Raw genomic sequence first — 17,741 nt, forward strand, 5'->3', positions numbered from 1 at the left:
CTGAACCCCTACACACTCTCTCCCTGTACACCCTGAGGAAGGAGTTCGATAAAATCATTCAGGAACTGTATCTTGCTGCATAATGATTCACCTCCTCTCTTCTCACCACCTCCTCATCCCTCTATACTCTCAAATGTGCGTTTCCTTTCCTTGTCTCTTTTTTCATTTTTCTTCGCAATGATCCAAATGAATGATTGAATGATTTGTTCCTCGAATTCGGAGGCGATGATGGGAAGGGAATGAGAGGAAGTCGTTCACTTAAACTACTGGCAGCCTGACACTTAGCCATCATTCAACCACACATAGCAGGCAATCAAGATATCTCTCCCCCTCTCTCTCCCTCTCTGAATTAAGTTATTTCATTTAACGCAACGTTAAATGCAAAAAATATCTCAGCAGCTCATCAGGACATGGGATTAGACGCATAACTGTTTAACCATCATCATAATCCAAGGGATTAAAGCATCATAGTTACGCTCATCTCCATAATTAAAACGAATTCCATAATCTACATAAATCTGTGTACAAAAAAAAAGGTCACCCACATGTAAACAAAGGATTTCAGAATGTACAACAAAACACCTGTCTGATAAGCAATACAACATTCCTATGTGTGTGTGTGTGTGTTGAGGAAGGACTTTTGCTTTGCAGTTCCTTAATTCAGGCTGCACGGTCATATGACCCCCGTCCATGACCCCTGACCTCTAAACTAGCACTGTCAAATAACAACACAGCAACGACCTCTGTCATGAGTCAATCAATAGTCTTCATGAACTCCCTCATCAGCTATCATGCAATTCAATCAACACAGTGATGAATTAATGGGATAAATCAATGACTTGTTTTTGCTGTTAAAACAACAATGCTTCCATTGGTCGTTATGACAACACATGACAGTTAGGATGCCAATAAAGGGTCACAATGAGGACAGAGACAAGTAGATGGTCACTCAGCCACAGTGTTCCTATGTAGGTCTATTGACATTGACTGGTGCTGCCTGGCCTGTTCTGAGAAGAGGTTGGAACAGGACAGGTCAGAGGTCAGGATAATGGAGTGGAACCTAGGTGGTTCAGCTTTCCAATTGGATCAGTGTCAGGGCATGGCTGTTCCACTGCTGCCATGTAAATCAAATGGGCAACATGCTGCTTTATCTCCACCACTGACAAACGCCATGTACGCACGCACACACACACACCTTTCAGTGTGCGTGAGAAAGAAAACATGTCCATGTGTTATCAAAGCCTGCGATTTCTCTGGAAGGCAGATGTTTACACTAGGAGACAGAATCTACACTAAACATGAGAAATATGGAGAGACATAGAAAGAGAGAGCGAGATCGGAAGAAAGAGCGAGAAATATGAAAAGAGAGAGACACAGACGCCAGATTGTTGTCGACAAGGCTCAAGATGTTGTCTGTTTATTTTTCCCTCTAGGATCATTCAAACCAGTGTGCACCACCAACAGGCCAAGGAAACCCTCACGGCATGAAGGCTGTGAGGGTTGACAGATTGACTGCCTCTCTAGAACAATAACACACAGACAGCCATACAGTGATATCCTGTCTGTTAGGCGACAGAGCAGGTAGTATTATCTTCAATGTGTTTACCCTGTGACTCAATGACAACTGAATGCTTTCTTTCCACAACACACCAGTGAGACCTAAATACTTAGTTCCCCGAGGTAATAGCCTAGGCTTTAGCTCAGTGGGCTAATCCACAGCATTGAGGTGCCCCGACCTGGCCTGAAACCCAGTCAGTCACACACACCTACACATCTATTTAGACTGGCGGTGGCATTTCCCTGGGGTGCACTTTATAATACATGATGCTATGTTGCCTACCCAAAGCGTCTACACCACATTTGTATTGTAATGTAACGGACATTGACCCCGTGATAGAAGCACCATTGACTGGAATGGAATCTTTGCACACATTGCGCTTTGTGGACGTCATGGACATAGCTTTGCAAGGCAGAAATGAAATGATGTCATTGATGCTATAGTGCCGTCGGACCTAATTGATTAGATGTAAACAACAATTCCGTAGGATCAAATAATGCAACGGCAACTGTCATTTGACATTAGCGCCCGAACCCTAGCGAACCAATGGTCATCGTAGCTAGGCCTGTGGAAAATGGTTCTGCCTGGGATGCCCGAGGCATGGAATGTCCAGTCGAATGGTTCCTATAAAGAACAAACAAAGAGGCGAACCGTCGGCGTCAACTCACCATCACAAAGCCTCAGCATCCTACGAAGCACTGCCCCAGCCATTCTGTCCGCATCTTGCCCCAAAACGACTCATCCGAATCGTTCAGCATCCCTCATTTTGAGGCGCGACGGATGTTTCTAGCTACTCCAGGTAATCCAACGTAGCCAGACACAAGACAACTGTAGCCTAATTCAAAAATATACAGTGACTAGTCTACATGATAGAACATACACTATCTATGTATAGCATCATTTTAGAGCTGTATCCTACATCTTCATCCAATCCACATTCGAGGCTTTGCAGAGTGCCGACGAAAATAATATGAGCGTCCAGGGTGTAGAGGAGACGTATCGCATCAGCAGGCTCAATAGGCTCATGCCGGGGCATACCATTCTAGGGAAAAGTGCAGGGCTGGATGGACGAGGATAAGAGCTCTAGGACAAAATATGGAGGACAGTGGTCCCGACCCATGTGAGATGTTCTGCATCGAATTTTTAAAAACTATTCTCAACATCAAATAAACATGAATATTTAACAAAATACATCCAGTGTTCTGAGTTGCCCTTAGTGGCTGTGGTCCYATAGGCTACTTGATAAATATGTCTAGGCTGGCTATTGGCCTATAATATAGCCCACATGTGAGGTAAAATGTGGGCCTAATCATCCATAAATCTGCTGATAGCATTGGTGGCTATGTGACATGTACTGTAAAAAGAAAATGGCTTCAACTAGTTACAAGTAAATGAGTTCTCAATTGAAACTTTTTTTTGCATTTGTTGAAACCAAATATATGACTCAACGCCAACTGTTATATTTGATTATATTTGATTATTAACAAACCTATATTTCAAGTTGCAACCTACTGTTTTTATTTTAACACTCAACTGACTTTTCCCCGTTGGTTAAACCTAATAAATAACACAAATACAAACTAATATTTAACGTAAATCTAACCCATCTTTTAATCTTTGTATGGACCACAGAGTTTCCAGCACTTGTTAAATGCTAATGTAGGACATAAAAAACTATGTGGGCACACAAGTTCACATTTCATAAAGACTTTTAATGAAGTAAAAGGATGATGGCCAATACCCTAGACAAATATACAAGGTGTATTAGCAACTAATGATATTATATTATAATGCCCTTCACACACACTCTGTGATACATTTCTCCTTAACACCAATGTGCATTTATTACAGGGCAGATTAATCTATATGTATTAGCTTCATAGTAAAGGTCAACAGAGCAAAGGCCCCAGTTATACACCTCCGAATAACCTGGTATGAATCAGATTTGATTTCAGGGCATAGCCACAGGAAATAGGAGTGCTGCAGCACCCCATGACAAATCTGCGTTAAAAAAAGAATAAAAAAATAGATATTTTTGAAAATATAATTTCTTCACAATAGTAGTGCACTGGGCCTTTACTAGTCCTGTATTAGCAGACAGATATAGCTGTCTATAGCATGAACAAACGTTATTTTTCAGCATCCCCTCCCCCCACCCAAACTACTCCTGCGGCTATGTTTAATGTTTAAGGGGATCTAGGGGACTGGAGGTTACCACATCACAACACCCTCCTGTCAATCCCTTTCTATAACTCCCTGGCACCCTCCTCAGGCTCGGGGTAGGAAGCGCAGGTTGATGGGTTTGGACGGGATGAGCAGTGTTCTAGTCTTGGGCTCTGTGGTCGGGGCCCCATCCTCTGGCTGGATCTCATAATGCTGCATCAGCTGTAGAGGGGGGACAAGAATTCAAGTTCAAGGGTTTAGTGTTAATGAGCCACCTGGTTGTCTGACGTCTCTCTAGCCAGATAATCAGTTTACAACCATAACATTAAGTCTCTATAACGTCCCATGGCAACTGGGATAGTAAAAGCAGAATATGGCCCCACTCATAAAAATGGGGTTTGTCACACCTGTTGTAAGTTCCCACACACTCTTAGATTGCTTCTGGGGATTTACCATTAGCGAATCACCACAGATGATGGACGAAATCCAACAACAATCACCTCCAACAGTCTGTGGTAACATAATTTTGGCACTGATGGCTTTTTATTACTCAACACTTCCTTGGAAATCCCAATGAAATACTTCTCTTACTCACCCTGGAGAGGGCAAAGTACATCTCTAGCTCTGCCACTCTCTTGCCCACACAGGCTCTCACGCCCACCCCGAAGGGTATAGAGCTGTAGGGGTGGTGTTGGTACGACTCTGGATCCCCTCTCAGCCAACGCTCAGGCCTGAAACACTCTGCATCCACAAACTCCCCCTCGTCATGACTGGCAGCATAGTGACACAGATGGAACTGGGTCTGAGAGAGGGGAATAGGAAGTAGTAGACAGACAGGAAGTAGAGCGACTGACAGAATTTCATGGAAATTACATCTCATCCTTTGGGGAAAGAAATAGAGATTTCTTAAGTATTGACAAAGGTGAAAGAGAGAGATGTTGATATGTTTCTCTTCATCGCCTGCCCCTACCTTCTTTGGGAACCAGTAGTTGTCCACAACAACTTCATTGTCTACGGTTAGACGGCCATTCCCTGGAACTACAGGGTACATCCTGCAGAGAGAACAGCTTCAGCAACATGGGGAGCCTCTGTAGGAATGCCTTATATAAACCTTTGTGTGGCTAGGAATGTTCAGTATACCAGACCTGCCAACCCTTTAGAGTACCAGAAGCGCGCGGCAAATTGGAGATTCAACTCGCAAATTTAGGTCAAAGGCATTTTAGAAGCATTGCCTCTATAGCTAATACCGGACACTCATTATTTTTTTCATCGCACAGTCTTCTAAACRCCCCACTCCATTTAGTGATTATACTTTTGTAATGCTTTTTGTGACGTGGATCATAATCACAGTCTATCAGGTTGCGTGATCCTCGTCATGTTACGTGGAAAACACAACTAATGGGACGCATAAGTAAATGTATATCACACTCCAGTTACTGCAACCAGTTACTTTTCGTATTTGCATTTAATTTCTTTCACTAGCAAATGCGAGTGAACTGCTGGCACTTTAGAGCCCACTGAATGTCCATCTTATGTTCTCTAACGTTAGCTTGAAACAATCAGTATTTACCTTCCCACAACACACCGAGTCGAAAAGGGATTTGTCCATGTGTTTACGTACAGCTGACAGTCAGGAAACTCAGCATCACAACAAGGAGGCAGACACGGGGCAGCTACGTCCAATAATGATGTATTCATCTCCATGTCCGTTGACACAAACTTTGTACATGTCTGTGTGTTGCAGCTTGAGAATTGGGATGTCAGTGGATTTATTTTTATTAAAATGTWAAAAAAWAAATAATCAGGCCCTATTCATTACCTGCATACACGGACAGAGAATTGCGTAGTTGGTATGCAAAATGCGTGCATGTTGGCAGGTCTGGTCGCATTGGTAAAGTTTTCATACACCTAAATACCGGAGAGTTGGCAATGGCAGGTTGTGATTCTGACCTAGATGGTGTTATTGAGCATTTCAATCATTCGAAAATCAAGGACCCACAGGATAAATGGCTATGACCATATAGGAAGAGGTGGAGGGGGCCAATATCCTTCTATAAGCCTGTCATCCAGGACCTCTATACCAGGCGGTGTCAAAGGAAGGCCCTAAAAATTGTCAAAAGACTCCAGCCACCCAAGTCATCAACTGTTCTCTCTGCTACCGCACAGCAAACGGTACCGGAGAGTTAAGTCTGGGAGCAAAAGGATCCTGAACAGCTTCTAGCCCCAAGCCATAAGACTGCTAAATAGTTCACCATATAGCTACCTGGACTATCTGCATTGACCCTTTTTGACACATACTTACTCTAACACATACACACACTCACCCACAAATAAGATGTACACACAGGCACACATTTGCCACACACACACACACATCACATWCGCTATTGCTTCCGTCTTATCTATCCTGTTGCCTGGTCACTTTACCCCTACCGATATGTACATCTCTACCTCATACCCCTGCACATTGACTCAGTATTGGTACCCCGTGTACATAGCCAAGTAAATATTACTCATTGTGTATATATATTCCTTGTGTTACAATGTTTTTTATTTATTATTACTAAAACATATATATTGTATTCWGCATTGTTGGGAAGGGCCGTAAGCATTTCACAGTTAGTTTACACCTGTTCTTTACGAAGCATGTGACAATTCAAATTTGAACACACCATTCAGGTTATATAAGGACATTTCTGCCCCCACCCTCCCTCCTTACATAAACTGTCCAAAAAGCATGCCCCATGCCTCCACCTTGACTCTCTGCACTCCGGATAAAATGCCAACATGTTATCTCACTTATCAGTCATCATCAGTATAATTAGGGAAAGGAAAATGCAAGCACACAGGCAGACATACTCTTTGACCAGGCATGCTCAAAACAAGAGGCCAGTTGCAGGTAGCCGTTCTTGGCGTGTGTGTGTGTGTGTGTGTGCATGTGCGTGTGTTCACCTCAGAACCTGCGTGTGTGTACATGTACATGCATCTGTGCCTACGTGCGTGTGTGTGTTCACCTCAGAGTCTCCTTGATGACAGCCTTCAGGTAGGGCATCCTGCTCAGGTCCTCTGATCTGGGCTGCAGTCTTCCCGGACACACAGACATGATCTCACGGTACAGCCTGTCCTGAGACGCAGCGTCGCGAGCCAACTGGTACAATGCCCACGACAAGGTGTTGGATGTCTGAGGCGAAAGGAGAAGGACGATAGAAAGAAAGAGAGGTTTACTTAAAGTGAAGTGATATGATATATACTGAACAAAAATCTGAATGCAACATGTAAAGTGTTGGTCCCATGTTTCATGAGTTGAAATAAAAGATGCCATACTCACAAAAAGCTTATTTCTCTCAAATGTTGTGCACAAATTTGTTTACATCCCTAGTGAGCATTTCTCCTTTGCCAAGATAATTCATCCACCTGACCGGTGTGGCATATCAAGAAGCTGATTAAACAACACGGTCATTACACAGGTGCACCTTGTGCTGGGGACAATAAAAGTCTGTTATAAAATGTGCAGTTTTGTCACACTACAATGCCACAGATGTCTCAAGTTTTGAAGGAGCGTGCAATTGGTATGCTGACTGCAGGAATGTCCACCAGCGCTGTTGCCAGAGAATTGAATGTTCATTACTCTACCATAAGTGGTTTGATGACGTTGTAAACAGAGTGCCCCATGGTGGCGGTGGGGTTATGGTATATGCTGGCATAAGCTACGGACAACGAACACAACTGCATTTTAGCAATGGCAATTTGAATGCACAGAGATAGAGTGATGAGATCCTGAGGCCCATTGTCGTGCTATTCATCCGCTGCCATCACCTCATGTTTCAGCATGATAATGCACTGCCCCATGTTGCAAGGATCTGTACACAATTCCTGGAAGCTGAACATGTCCCAGTTCTTCCATGGCTTGCTTACTCACACCATTCACCCATTGAGCATGTTTGGGCTAATCTAAATCGACGTGTACGACCGTGTTCCAGTTCCCGTCCATATCCAGCAACTTAGCACAGCAATTGAAGAGGAGTCAGATAACATTCCACAGCCTGATCAACTCTATGTGAAAGAGATGTGTCGCGCTGCATGAGGCAAATGGTGGACCACCTCCGAAACACGACCCTACCAAGCTGCACTGCTTCTTGACACACTGCTCGCTTAGCCGCACCAATGTGTCGGAGGAAACACTGTACAACTGGCGACCGTGTCAGAGTACGTGCGCCCAGCCAGACACAGGAGTTGCTAGAGCGCGATGGGACAAGGACATTCTGGCTGGTTAAACCCTCCCCTAACCCGGACGACGCTGGGACAATTATGCATCGCCTCATGGGTCTCCCGGACACAGCCGGCTGCGTCACAGTCCGGGATCGAACCCAGATCTGTAGTGACGCCTCAAGCACTGCAGTGCCTTAGACCTCTGCGCCACTCGGGAGGCCCTACTTTTTCTTTTAAGGTATCTGTTACCAACAGATGCATATCTGTATTCCCAGTCATGTGAAATCAGTCATGTGAAATCCATAGATTCGGGCCTAATTTATTTATTTAATTTATTTAGTTATATGAACTGTAACTCTGTAATATCTTTGAAATTGTTGCATTTTAGATTTTTGTTCAGTATACTTTATCGTCCCTGAGGGGAAATTTGACTTGGACAATTAAAGTGCTGATGTTTCTAAAGAAAATAATGATTCAAAGTTGAGGGAGTGGTGGAGGCTGTATCAGTGATCATAAACATTTATTGATCATAAAATCAGCACAGGAAATGACTTTGGAGATCCCAGACAGCAGGAAGTGATGCTTGACAAAAACAAGACCAGACTGCACCAGGGAATGCAGCCAGGCAGGTCATGTAGTGTTTGTTTGTATGGTTACTGTGTATCTGTCTGTGGTTATGTGAGTGCATTTTGTACCCTCTAAAATAAATACAAAGTTACACCGCAAATACAGTATATATGTCTACAAACTAAAGCAAATGGTTTCAGTATTTATGGCCTGGGGAGAATCGTGTAATCTTAAAGCCAAAATACACCTCCACCCTACAAAAGCTTCCGACTCCATCACTTCCCCCATTCCCTAAGACATGTCCAGTAGGCACAAAACAGAAGAAAACATTTTGAAATGTAGAGGAAATAATATAATTTTGCCAATGAGAAATTCACATGTTCGTTTTCCATTTCAAAAGGTTTGTTTACGGTGTACCCTACTGAACGTGACCCTGCTGTTATGTATGGCACCACCCTCCTCTCTGTATGACCTCCCATGACCCTCTCCTCTCACCGTGTCCACTCCGCCCAGCAACAGCTCTGTGATGCTGATGTACACCTCTCCCAGGGTCAGTTTATCACAGGACAGCAGGTAGGTGAGATACATCCCCTCCACCTGCTTCCCAGCCAGCACCTGGGCATCCATCTGCGCCAACTTATGGTCAATGAGATGCTGAGCTGAGGGTTTATGTAGAAATCATTGAACACACACATTCATGTAGGGGACGCACACAAACACACACAAAATGAGTCTCAATAGTGAACATAGCTCAACAGTTAGTCTCCCTAGGCAGACGGGTTGCCACCCACATTAACAAAGTTCCCACATAGGTCTGCGATTTACGACACTTCTCAACGGTGCTTAGCGGCTGACAGTGGCTGACGTGAAAGTGACATGGGCAAGCTATTGTGCAATAGAAATAATAACTGTGCACTTGCATTGTGGAGGTGGAACCTACCATGTCTACTTTCCACCGACACATTTAAGTCCGCTTGTCGCTCAATAGAAGGAGCCCCTGACATTATTTACAAACATACCTACAGCCACCAGGTCGTCCCAGGCCTGGATAAATCGTTTCCAGAAGGGCAGGACGTTGCGTGTCCAGAGCGGGAGGAAGAGGACGGTCTCAGACAGGGTTAGCATGTCGTTGGCTGCAGCGATGAACTTCAGCGTGTCCTTAGGGATCTCCTCCTGCAGACAACCCAGCCGCGTCTCAAACAGGATGGAAGAGATCCCTGCAGGGACGGAGAGAACACAGTGAACAATGAGGACTACACAGAGCTGGTGGGATTCTCGGTATCCGAGATGCCATCTCCTGCCGTTGTGCCCCTGAGCAAGGCACTTTACCTAAGCTGCTGACTGTGGCAGACTCTGGCTTCCAACCCCACTGTGTGTGTGTGTGTTTCTGAAGGGGTTAAAATCCTAAAAAATACTGAATGAACCAATGATATCACACCTTCAAAGCCAAACTTGTAGAGCTCTGCGGCGAGGTCTGGTACGGTGGTGTGGTCCTGACTGCGGAGGCGGAGCCTCTCAATACGCTGTAGCAGGTCCCCTACCACCTGGTGGATGACAGGCGCGTACGCAGATACCTCCGCTAGCTTCAGCATCTTTGGATTCAGGACACTACGGATACGGTACCACTGTGGGCCTTTACTGTAGGAGAGGAGAGGAGGGGACAGGAGACAGACAGTGAATCTACAGTAGTTATTCAGAATAAAGGGGTGGAGGTATATCTACAGGTAACGGCCAAAATAAAGGAAAAACTTAAGTAAATGAAGGATACAAAGTATATTAAAAGCAGCTGCTTCCACATAGGTGTGGTTCCTGAGTTAAGTAAGCAATGAACATCCCAGATCTCAACCCAATTGAACACTTATGGAAGATTATAGAGCAGCACCTGAGACGGCGGTTTCCACCACCATCAACAAAACACCAAATGATTACATTTCTCATGGAACAATGGTGTCAAATCCCTCCAATAGAGTTCCAGACACTTGTAGAATCTATGCCAAGGTGCATTCAAGCTTTTATGGCGACTAGTGGTGGCCCAATGCCCCGTTAAGACGCTATGTTGGCGTTTCCTTTATTTTGGCAGTTACCTGTAGGTTAGATTGATAATGTTGGAGGTGGAGGTACTACTGAAACAAGTTTACCTGTACGAGTTAGGGTTTCCTCAAACCAGACCAACATTGCTTTTACCCAAGGCAATGATTTATTACCAATAACTGTCATAGTGTATCTTTGAAGCATAGGGTGTAAGCAATGTTCCCTCTAAGCTGCGTACCTCCTCCAGGATGCCGCGCAGAAGAAATGCCATGCAGAGACGCAAGAGATTGAACTTCACTGAGTTCGCCGCATTAGTTTGCACTATATAGAATACTTTTTTCTGTGATCGAATCAAAATTATAAACTGGGTGGTTCGAACCCTGAATGCTGATTGGCTGACAACCGTGGTATATCAGACCGTATATAATTACGTTGGTAACCAGTTTATAATAGCAATAAGGCACCTCAGGGGTTTGTGGTATATGGCCAATATACCATGGCTAAAGGCTGTATCCAGGCACTCTGTGTTGTGCCCAAGAACAGCCCTTAGCCGTGGTATATTGGCCATATACCACAGCCCCTCGTGCCTTATTGCTTAACTATATCAGGTCCTTTTAAATGCAACAAAACAAATCTAACTTTGCAAGATTGAGTCTGATTTAGTTGTAGGGAGAGCCAGTGTGCAGCAGAGTATAATTCTTTTGGTGGGGTTAGCCCATGAGCGGTCTTTCAATCACCCTTTCAATCACTGAGCTGAATGCGCTTTTCAGCTCAGTTCAGAGCACGCATGTGCACATTTGTTGATATTCTTTGCTAGTTAGCGAGTTATTTGCCCGGTTATTGATAATTATAAACTGGCTGGTTCGAGCACTGAATTCTGATTGGCTGACAGGCGTGGTATATCAGACCGTATACCATGAGTATGATAAAACATTTATTTTTACTGCTCTAATTACGTTGGTAACCAGTTTATAATAGCAGTAAGGCACCCCTGAGGTTGTGGTATATGACCAATATACCACGACTAAAGGCTGTATCCAGGCACTCCACGTTGTGTCGTGAAAAATAACATCCCTTAGCCGTGGTATATTGGCCATATACCACAACCCCCGAAGTGCCTTATTGCTTAAATATAGGTCAGCAATGGGGAGTTACTGCTTCCTATAAGAGCACAAAACGTGTAGGCCACATTTCAAGCTCTCTTTGAAAAGCTAATCAGCTTAAAAGCTTACATCTTAATTAAAGGGGCAGTGTTGTATTTTGAGACACGCTTGCATATCCTACATTGTCTAAGTCTCTGTATGGTAATAATAATAATACATTGTATTTTGTAAAGTGGTTTCTTGCATCATACAATACAATGTACTGTCACCGTGGTGTCACAGACCAAATAAAACATTAATATCAAGCGTTTCATAATGTAAAAACGTTATTAAAAATTGAATGCAATATAGGCCTGCATTGAACATCACATATATGTTACTGTAGGCTATATCACAGAAATCAAAAGCTATTTCCATGTGAAAATGTTATGGGATTTGCGCCATTGGTTTTGTTGGTAGGCCTACATTATGCTCAAATAGCCACAATAGCCTATTAGCTACTGTCTAAAACTGTAATGGTACAGCTGCAGTGTTTACTGTAAACATGTGCCGGAAGTTGCACTAAATTCTCACAATATTAAAGTTTCCGCTCACGAGCAAATATTTCCTCAGTGCCCCCAAAAAACGAGGGAACAGTGGGTGTAAGTAAGTATTATCCATTCCCTTTCCTACACCCAATCTAGGAGTTGTCCTTGATGTGGTTCATCGGCCACTCACTCCACATGGAGTCCATAGGCCTGTCCCCTCATATCGCGGTACTCCTTCCAGTGTGGCAGCTCTGTCCGGACCGGGTAGCGGCCCTCCTGACGGATCACCTGGGATATCAGCTCTGGAGACGCCACGTTCACCACATCAAACGGGCCGAACCGCGATCGCCAGATGGGCCCGTACAGTTTCTTGTGTTCAACCTGGGTTGGGGGCAAAGAGAAGATATTTGATTCTGGAAATGTACACAAAGATGTTGGAAATGCACAGTGAGACAGTCCTATATAATTATATTTCATATGAATTAATGATTCACAAAATATACACCGAGTATACAAAACATTAGGAATACCTGCTCTTTCCATGACAGACTGACCAGATAAGTCCAGGTGAAAGCTATGATCCCTTATTGATGTTACCTTATTGATGCCTTATTGATGTTATCTACACAATCAGTGTAGATGAAGGGAAGATGGTAAGTTAAAGACAGATTTTTAAGCCTTGAGACATGGATTGTGTATGTGTGCCATTCAGAGGGTGAATGGGCAAGACAAAAGACTTGAAGTGCCTTTGAACGGGGTATGGTAGTAGGTGCCAGTTGCACCGGTTTGAGCGTGTCAAGAACTGCAACGCTGCTGGGTTTTTCACTCTCAACAGTTTCCTGTGTGTATCAAGAATGGTCCACCACCCAAAGGACATCCAGCCAACTTGACCTAACTGTGGGAATCATTGGAGTCAACGTGGGCCAGCATCCCCGTGGAATGCTTTTGACACCTTGTAGTCCATGCCCTGACAAATTGAGGCTGTTCTGAGGGGAAAAGGGGGTGGACTCAATATTAGGAAGGTGCTCTTAATGTTTTGTACACAGTGTATATTTACTAAAAATAACAGTATATAAACTACTTATTAACCTAATTAGTCAAACCAACCTCTAGTTTAATAAACCATGAATCCAGGTGCATAACTTTGGGGGTCATGACCCCACCAATATCAGAGCCAATTTGACCTCCTAAATAATATGTTATGATAAATGTGATGGATGTGAAATGATTTAACCACCTTAGGTACTGGCTTTCTACACAGTACTACTAAATTCCAAATGTTATGACTGGATCACTCCTGGTAAATTCATAAGTACAAATAAGAATTATAGAAAATGATATTTTCCAAATTGAGAAAGTTTCTATTGCGAAGTGACATCTCGCATGTGAGCCCTATTTCTCAAAATGACTGATAATTTGTGGCATTGTGGGAGGAAAGCACTCACGTTTATACAACTTAATAATCACCCTGAGAATACTTCCAGAACCACCTTAATCTTTTATTTCAATTAAGAAAATCTACAAATAAATTGGCCTACCCTAATCTATATTGATATACATACAGTGACAGTTGAAGTCGGCGGTTTACATACACTTAGGTTGGAGTCATTAAAACTCATTTTTCAACCACTCCACAAATTTCTTGTTAACAAGCTATAGTTTTGGCAAGTCGGTTAGTACTATGAAGTACCAGGAACGAGATTAGAACCTCGGGACCAAACTGAACGATAATTTATAGCGAATGTTATCTGGCTATGGGATACTCCTTTCTCAAGAAAAAGTATTTCTTTGTGAACAGTTCCTAAGATATGTGGTTCGTCATGTAAGTTGAGAGGGGTGTATCTTGAGAGGGGTGTTGAGAGGGGTGCTTTGCTGCAAGAGGGACTGGTGCACTTCACAAAATAGATGGCATCATGAGGGAGGAAAATTGTGGATATATTGAAGCAACATCTCAAGACATCAGTCAGGAAGTGAAAGCTTGGTCGCAAATGGGTCTTCCAAATGGACAATGACCCCAAGCATACTTCCAAAGTGGTGGCAAAATGGCTTAAGTACAACACAGTCAAAGTATTGGAGTGGCCATCACAAAGCCCTGACCTCAATCCTATGGGAAATTTGTGGGCAGAACTGAAAAAGRGTGTGCGAGCAAGGAGGCCTYCAAACCTGACTCAGTTACACCAGCTCTGTCAGGAGGAATGGGCCACAATTCACCCAACTTATTGCGGGAAGCTTGTGGAAGGCTACCCAAAACGTTTGACCCAAGTTAAACAATTTAAAGGCAACGCTACCAAATACTAATTGAGTGTATATAAACTTCTGACCCACTGGGAATGTGATGAAAGGAATAAAAGCTGAAATAAATAATTTTCTCTACTATTATTCTGACATTTCACATTCTGAAAATAAAGTGGTGATCCTAACTGACCTAAGACAGGGAATTTTTACTCGGATTAAATGTCAGGAATTGTGAAAAACTGCGTTTAAATGTATTTGGCTAAGGTGTATGTAAACTTCTAACTTCAACTGTACATGTGACATTGCACAGCAGTAAACTGGTCTATTTCACCATTGTTATTTTCTTCTTCTTGATTTCAATAGGTAAGGGAAACCAGGTACTGGTGTTTATGTACTGTTTTTTGATTGAGTAAAAGGTATTCTTATACCAGATTTTTGTGCAACAATAGTATAAATTCAGGTGAGACTGAAAAAGAGAGCACTGGTTGAGAGAGTGCTGCAGTTATCAATTGTGCTCATGGTCACAGCTCTATTGAAAACGTATCATTCTACACATTTAATGTCCGTTTCATTGTGGACTTTTCCCTGAAATTAGATGTTGGCCTACCTGCATCTAGCTCAGCAAACCATGTCAAAATTGAATTGCAATTATAAACCCAGATTTTAGTCAGTAGCCTATGCCTATTGAAATAAATAAATCTCGCAAATAGGCCATTTATAACGGTTTGTAGTCTTAACATCTGCCACAAAATAACGGCAGACCATGTACCACCTGAATGACCAAAAACATAATTATGTTTGAATTACGTTGGTCACCAGTTTATAGAAATAAGGCACCTCGGGGGTTTGTGGTATATACCACACCTCGGGCATTATTGTTTAATCATAGCAGTCGTCAAATCAAGTTACATCGACATAATTTGAGGGGAAATGATCTGGATAGTTTAATAAGAGCGATTTAACTCTTCTCTTGCAACATTCTTAAACTCACATTAATTATAATTGTGATGGAAAATCGAATTTAGCTTCTTAGTCTACGTCGTTAAAAATGACGTCGATATAATTTATTTCGCTCGATAACGTGCACTCACTACACGTACGCAGCTAGCCATACTTGYATGAAAGAGTAGAAGAAATTAAGCGAGGCACTGTGGGATTAATTTTTACCTGCATCGCATGGCTCTTATCTGCATATCCCTTCACGAACAGCCAATACACCGTCGTGGCCAAACTAGGTCCATGTAGATCGTCTATTGTTTTGCACTTCTCCGGAGTTGTTTCTATCGTTGTCTGCAATTTTTGTCCTAAGTGTCTGCTGACTCCGGACTTGAACCTCCGTCCACCAGACACAAAGTCGTCCAGCGCCACTGACAGTTTCTGGCCGTGGTAAACTGTGAGTCGGAGCGGCCTGGTCACCGCCGCAGGGCTACACATGTTGAGTGGAGCGCATAAAAGTTAATTCTACCATCTGTGGCTTTTTAGTACAGTTTTCCCTGCAGCACATTGGTACTCGCCCATAACTTTCACATTTCAACGTCACATGCACAAGTACAGTGAAATGCCTTTCTTGCGAACTCAAAACCCAACAATGCAGTTGTCAATAACTATGTAATACTAAAAATAACGTTAAATCAAAACACGAGATATAAAAACAAGAACACGATAAAGCAAGCATACTACAATATATACGGGATCAGTTCCAGTACCATATTTAAAAATGTGCAGGGATACTGGATCTATAGAGGTAGATATGAATAGGGGTAAGGTGACTAGCCATCAGGATATATAATAAACAGAGTAGCAGCAGGGTATATGATGATGTGATGTGGGTGTGTTTAGAGTTCGTATAAATGTATGTGCATATGTGTTTGTGAGCAAATGATGGAGTGAGTGTTTGTGTGTAAGGCCCTGTATGTGTGCAGAGACAACTCAACTCAGTCTGTGTAGCCATTTAGTTAGCGGTCTTATGACATGGGAATAGAAGCTGTTCAGGAGCCTGTTGGTGTCAGACTTTATGCACTGGTACTGCTTTCCTTGCGGAAGCAGAGAGAACAAATAGTCTATGGCTTGGGTGGTTGGAGTCTTGAATGATTTTCCGGGCCTTCCTTTCACACCGCCTGATATAGAGTTCCTGGATGGCAGGGAGCATGGCCCGTGTGATGTACTAGGCTGTCCGCACTACCCTCTGTAGCACCATGCAATCTAGGCCGGTGCTATTGGCATACCAAGCAGTGATACAGCTAGTCAAGATGCTCTCAATGTTACAGCTGTAGAACTTTGAGGATTTGAGTGTCCATGACAAACCTTCTCAACCTTCTGAGGGGCAAGAGGCGCTGACGTGCCTTCTTCACGACTGTGCGCGGACCATTTTAAGTTGACACTGAGGAACTTGAAGCTTTTGACCCACTCCACTGCAGTTCCGTCGATGTGGATGGGAGCGTGCTCGTCCCCCCTCCGTGTCCCGTAGTCCGCGATCAGCTTCTTGGTCTTACTGACATTGAGGGAGAAGTTGCTCCGGCCCCTCACTGCCAGGTCTCTGACCTCCTCCTTGTAGGCCGTCTCATTGTCGCCAGTGATCAGGCTTACCCCCGTCGTGTCGCAAACTTGGTGTTAGTCGTGGGTGAACAGGGAGTACAGGAGGGGACTAAGCACATACCTCTGTGTGGCCCCCCGTGTTGAGGGTCAGCAAGGCAGAGGTGATGTTGCCTACCCTCACCACCTGGGGTCAGCCCATCATGAAGTCCAGGATCCAGTTGCAGAGGGAGGTGTTCAGTCTCAGGGTCCTAAGCTTGGTGACGAGCTTAGAGGGACAATGGTGCTGAACGCTGAGCTGTAGTCAATGAACAGCATTCTCACCATAGGTATTGGTCTTATCTAGGTGGCTCAGGGCATTGTGAGACTCACAGACCTTTGTGGCGGATGAATCCGAATTAGTTAGATAAATAAGATGTTTTATTGACATAATATGCTTATGTGAGATACTTGTCATTAGAATGTATCCTTTTGGACTATAGTGTTGGCAGTTGCACTTTTCCCTAAGCTGGGGCTCAGTCACTTGGGGCCCAGAGAGGGGAGAGGTCAGGCTTGTCTTTCACATGTCCCTGGTGCTATGCAGAATATCAGAAAGGGAAGAGGACAGGATGGAACATTGTCTTCTTATGTGAATGTATCTGTTAAACCATGTGAAGGGATGGCGTGATTAAGGAGGAACCAATTACTTGTCTCTACAATGTCTGTGCGCAAGTCACTCCCCTCAGTGAGCTTGTCCAGGAGTGGGGTCAAGAGGGGGTTTACTTGAGATGGGAGTATCTAGAGTTGACAATTGATATATGCCATTGGATGAGTTGG

At 43.6% G+C, this 17,741-nt stretch overlaps 2 protein-coding genes across 3 annotated transcripts in view; both read right to left on the reverse strand.

Moving 5' to 3' along the window:
- LOC111970922 (transmembrane protein 198-like) overlaps window positions 1-2,656 on the reverse strand; it is a 24,454-nt gene extending 21,798 nt beyond the window's left edge. Inside the window, exon 1 of the mRNA XM_023997683.2 lies at window positions 2,227-2,656. The gene's annotated coding sequence lies outside the window, so the exon portion shown is untranslated. The remainder of the gene's footprint in view (window positions 1-2,226) is intronic.
- A 593-nt stretch (window positions 2,657-3,249) lies between these two features.
- On the reverse strand, window positions 3,250-15,846 carry cyp27a2 (cytochrome P450 family 27 subfamily A member 2). Of its 2 annotated transcripts, XM_023997681.1 has the most exons (9): window positions 15,561-15,846; window positions 12,349-12,539; window positions 9,936-10,135; window positions 9,517-9,714; window positions 8,993-9,156; window positions 6,736-6,902; window positions 4,692-4,773; window positions 4,317-4,523; window positions 3,250-3,943 (listed from the first exon to the last, which is right to left on the reverse strand). In XM_023997681.1, the coding sequence occupies exons 1-9, from the start codon at window positions 15,825-15,827 to the stop codon at window positions 3,827-3,829; spliced, it is 1,593 nt and encodes a 530-aa protein (XP_023853449.1). In that variant the 5' UTR covers window positions 15,828-15,846; the 3' UTR covers window positions 3,250-3,826. The 2 variants fall into 2 exon arrangements, with proteins under 2 accessions (XP_023853449.1, XP_023853450.1); XM_023997682.2 differs by lacking the exons at window positions 3,250-3,943; window positions 4,692-4,773 and having other exon boundaries at window positions 4,344-4,523.
- Window positions 15,847-17,741: the final 1,895 nt, after the last annotated feature.

Source organism: Salvelinus sp. IW2-2015, linkage group LG12, assembly GCF_002910315.2.
Source record: "Salvelinus sp. IW2-2015 linkage group LG12, ASM291031v2, whole genome shotgun sequence".
Lineage (NCBI taxonomy): Eukaryota > Metazoa > Chordata > Actinopteri > Salmoniformes > Salmonidae > Salvelinus > Salvelinus sp. IW2-2015.

Excerpts from the sequence above, each read along its gene's own strand:
- cyp27a2 (XM_023997681.1), bottom strand. The coding sequence starts at position 15,827 with ATGTGTAGCCCTGCGGCGGTGACCAGGCCGCTCCGACTCACAGTTTAC. Across the intron at positions 9,157-9,516 it reads GGACGACCTGGTGGCTGTAG|CTCAGCATCTCATTGACCAT; the intron begins GTATGTTTGTAA and ends ATAAACCCTCAG. Across the intron at positions 6,903-8,992 it reads TGCTGGGCGGAGTGGACACG|ACATCCAACACCTTGTCGTG; the intron begins GTGAGAGGAGAG and ends CTTTCGCCTCAG.